The 4,355-nt window shown below is 33.0% G+C and overlaps 1 protein-coding gene across 1 annotated transcript; it reads right to left on the bottom strand.

Moving 5' to 3' along the window:
• Positions 1–322: 322 nt before the first annotated feature.
• On the bottom strand, positions 323–1,430 carry LOC106333640. The gene is made up of 3 exons (XM_013772061.1): positions 1,307–1,430; positions 1,153–1,228; positions 323–628 (listed from the first exon to the last, which is right to left on the bottom strand). The coding sequence occupies exons 1-3, from the start codon at positions 1,313–1,315 to the stop codon at positions 480–482; spliced, it is 234 nt and encodes a 77-aa protein (XP_013627515.1). The 5' UTR covers positions 1,316–1,430; the 3' UTR covers positions 323–479.
• Positions 1,431–4,355: the final 2,925 nt, after the last annotated feature.

The following is a 4,355-nucleotide window of genomic DNA, read 5'->3' as shown; positions in this document are numbered from 1 at the left end:
TACATTAAATTTTTTATTTTGTGTAGGACCCCGGATTCCCCGGTCCGGCTCTACTTACGAGGAATGCAATTTTTTAGCAATTTTTTTTTTACATTGGTGTGTAATTTGCTATGTATGTGTTAGAGATTAAGCTTTCCAAGGTTGTTTGTTTGGGATTTTCCCTCGTGTTTGGTTATAGTGAGGTGTTAGTTAGATCTAATGATATATTAGACATCGACATTAAAAAAGGATAACACGTAAAATAAAATAAATAACATATTACAAAGATAATTAAGGCAAAATAGGAATTAAGATAATACTTTTTAACACTATGTTATAACTTATATATAGAAGTAAATATTTGAATAAAGAAACAGTGGAATGATAGCCATGATGCGAAAGAGAAGAAGATTAGTGTGAAACAGACTTCACCAAGAAAAAAGGGTATGATTACTGAAAAAGAGTGCAACAAAAGTGGGAAATATGATTTCGCTTTTATTCTAGGAAGTGTCAACATCAGTGACGCTAATAAGGTCAGCAAAACCGACTTTCTTGCGTAGCCGGAGGACCAAACCGGCGGCGTCGATTCCTTCACCGATCACCACCACTTGATCTTTTTCTTTTCCTTCTAACCCCACAAAAGTCACTCCTGCTCCATTTTTGACAAATAAAAATTAATTAAATCATAAAGAAACAATCAAGCACGATAATCATGCTCTTAGATTACATAACATAACCAAAATGTCCGCTCAAGAAATCGTTGTATATTGGTAATTTATGGAACCCCAATTTCTATTTCAACCTCTATAAATTAATAAACAATAAAACGGATATATTATAAAAGTAAATTTTATCAATTTTAGTTGGATCACCATAAAAGAAAATCTGAATAGAAAATATTACATATATAACCAAATTAGAAAATATGTATTATTTAAATTTTTTGAAAATTACAATTCTCTTTAAACTCATCTTAATCTTTACTTATCGTACCAATAATTTTTAGTTTATTTATTGTTTGATCAAATTGTGAAGAGCTCTAACGTAATAACCGTATATATATATATATATATATATATATATATAATCATGATGTTAAAATTTATTTTGCAGAGTTATCAATTAGTATCTTATTTAGTAAAAGGGTTAATACTTAATAGTGAGATATCTTACCAGTGGTTTGGCCTCCGATCTTAAGAGCTGCTGAGCGACATTTTTCGCACCTCATATTTACCGACATCAAGATTTTCTGCGAATGAACATTCCAAGATTTTTATATAACATTAATAATATCTAATATAAACCATGGGCTATATATTTAACCTACCTTGGCCATTTTATGGAACCTCTTGGGGGGAGTAAATGAAGCTTTTCTCTCGTAAGTGTTTCTAATTAACTTGTAGGCAATGCAAGATTTCGATACATGTTATATATAGACAACACACGTCTGAAGTTCTTGCAGCATAAGTTGCGTAACGCGTCTATACATATTTGCGTGTTATAACAATGATCAGGAACATGCAGGGAAATTTTCATTGTAACTGCTTCGTAGTTGGGTCCTTACTCCTTACGTAAACTTAATTTATAAATGTTGACATTTATTGAGATATAATATAGATTGACTTATGAGAGTCATCGGACAGGTCAATATAAGTTATTGAAACTTTAATTCTAGGTAAGGTAGTTAGATCTGACCATGCATTGATTGATGCATATCAAAAAGTATGAAACTAGAAAGTCTACAATCAGGAGAACCGTCCTGAATTATCGAAGGCCTAAAGTAAATCAATAAAGTGTTAAAGTTCTGCCTTGTTTGAATAAAAACAAATATCAACCGTAAAATAAAATAAAACAAAAATAATGAAAAATGAAAAATGAAAATTTGAAATTGTGAACAATAAACGGAAATATCAATTTAACATTTTTTTATCAAATTGAAAATGAATAAGAAAGGACCATGGACAAAAATGTATCTCAACTCTCAAGTGGTTGAATGCCTTGTCTTTTAAGTAAAGTACTTGACCGAATTTCATGCACTTCCCAAATATTACCCTTAAACTATTCATCATCACGTATGTGAGTTTAATTGAAGGTCCTGTGAAGATGATTATAAGAAAAACATATGCCAAGGAGGAAAAGAAGAAGATAACGCTAACCTTTATTGGTAATTAATTAGATTTAGTGAATACATGAACAGCAATCACAAAAGAGCATAAGACAGACTTAAACTGCAATACTTCTCTTGTCGCTCAAAGCCTAATAATATTAGTTGCACAAGATTCAATAATTTTAAGGACCAGAAATAACCTCAAACGCAATGTTCTTCTACTTAAAGAACATGGAGTTCACAAGCGCTTGTGCATCTTGGCGTTGCAAAGAGTTCCCCAAGGATGACATCCTTTGCCTTTATCCTATTGGTATTAGAAACTTTTAGAGTCAATTTCTTCAGAAAATACTTTTTACTAGCTTCAGTTTAATTGCATATCCCAAGCCTGGCCTTTAAATTCCACAAACTTGAGTGATGAATAACAATAGAGGAGCATCAATTTGAAGTTCGGTATACGTAATTATGTCGATTCTCTTTAGCATCTTAGAGTGCACTGTGATTTCTAGCATATTGTAAATGGATATCATCATAGGACAAGGAAGGAAACAATCTCTACCTTAACCAAGAGGTGACCTAACTGAGTCCTAATTTCAAAAGTGTCTTACAGGTATATTGATTGATATATGGTATTTTTGACATATTAGATATATGTTTTCTAATTGGTTTTCAAGTCTTTATCGAGTCTTCCTAGTCATTACAGGTCTGGAGTTACATATGAGGGAACTAAGATCATCTGGAGCAAAAGAGTCAGAAAGAACCTGAATTGAAGATTTTCATGATCGGAGCAACCTTGCAGGCTGTTCTCGAGCGTGCAGAGCAACCCGAGTGCATGTTTCTGCGGCAAAGATTTTATGGAAACTTATAATATTTTGGGATTTGCCCTAATCATCCAATTTTTTTCTCATAGCCGCCTGTGCCTCCCATATATCTTTTTTTTCTCTTCGTTTTTCTACGCTATTTTTTACATAAGAAACTAAACCTTAGAAGTTTTAGACTTGGCGATTTGCTACTTGTTAGGAAGAAGGCTCCAGCTCTCTCGTCTAGCGAAAATTATCTTGAACCCTCTTTTTATCTTTGCTATTTACATGCAATATTATTCAGAATTGATGTCTTCTGGTGTCATATCTGAGTAGTCTGCTTGCTTAGTCTATGGTGTTAGGGTGTTAGATCCATGAACTAAACATAAATAAGTTAATCATTCAATTGTTTTCATTCATAATTGTTCTTATTACTTACATTATTCTGATAGCCTAATGTCTGAACTTAAGTTTATTCTACTCATTAACCGTGTAGAAGATAGCTTGACATGATATGAATGAGCTTTGCATCCCTAACCAGCGAAAGTAGATGTTAGGGTGTTTTGTGAACATATCGGACTTGATCTTAATGTTTGTCATCGCGTGTCAGTGCAAACGAGAGTTTAGGTACTGAGATCGATTGACAAAAGGTGAAGCGCCACGACAGTGGGATGATCTATCTGAAGTGATCCGAGTTCTAGACTAGTGCTAAATTGAACTTGAATAATTGTTTGGCTCACACATGTTTAACACCCGATCAAACCACCCTAGGCTAGCATTCTCTTTAATCTGAAACCCAAATCAAATCCTGTTACTTGCTTGTTACGATACCTTCACTACAAGAAAACATAATCTTAACGAGAGCGGTTTTCCTCGTGAATTCGTCGTAAAAGAGGCTTTACGACGAATTAGCGAAGAACCACGTTTGCTCGTTACTCATCTGTCGTAACACATATTTCCTCGCTAATTCGTCGTAACTTAGTGAGGAATATGTTTCGTCGTAAAGACGAAGTAGATCATTTCGTCGTAAAGACCACGTCAATATTCCACGTAAGGAGGTCGCTATATTTCTTCGTAAATACCTCGAAACAAGTTCCTCGTAAACTACACGTAAATACCTTGAAAATGTTTCCTCGCAAAATACACGTAACGACCACAAAAGGATTTCCTCGTTCTCGTAAAATACTTGTTTATTTTTTCTCGTCATTTCCTCGTAAGGTTTCCACGTAAATAGGTCGTACATTAGCTACGAATTTACTTAGTTTTTATTATTTTACAGAATTTAAAAATATAATTAAAAATAACTAAAATTATTTAATTTATTAACATAATGAAAATTTAAAATAAAAAATAAATCAATGTGAAAATATTTTATATATAAATAAGTTTTGAATTTATAATACAACAACCGGAAAAAAAAAACTAAGGGTCGTTCATCGCCTGGTAGAATTCATCACTCCTCCTCGTAACAT

The sequence above is a fragment of the Brassica oleracea genome, chromosome C3, assembly GCF_000695525.1.
Source record: "Brassica oleracea var. oleracea cultivar TO1000 chromosome C3, BOL, whole genome shotgun sequence".
In the NCBI taxonomy this organism is placed as follows: Eukaryota; Viridiplantae; Streptophyta; class Magnoliopsida; order Brassicales; family Brassicaceae; genus Brassica; species Brassica oleracea.
This window is presented reverse-complemented; position numbering and strand designations above follow the sequence as displayed.

What these genes read in the sequence shown, in the direction of transcription:
- LOC106333640 (XM_013772061.1), bottom strand. An exon ending in GATCGGAGGCCAAACCACTG is followed by an intron (nt 629 to 1,152) that starts GTAAGATATCTC and finishes AAAATGGAGCAG; the next exon opens with GAGTGACTTTTGTGGGGTTA.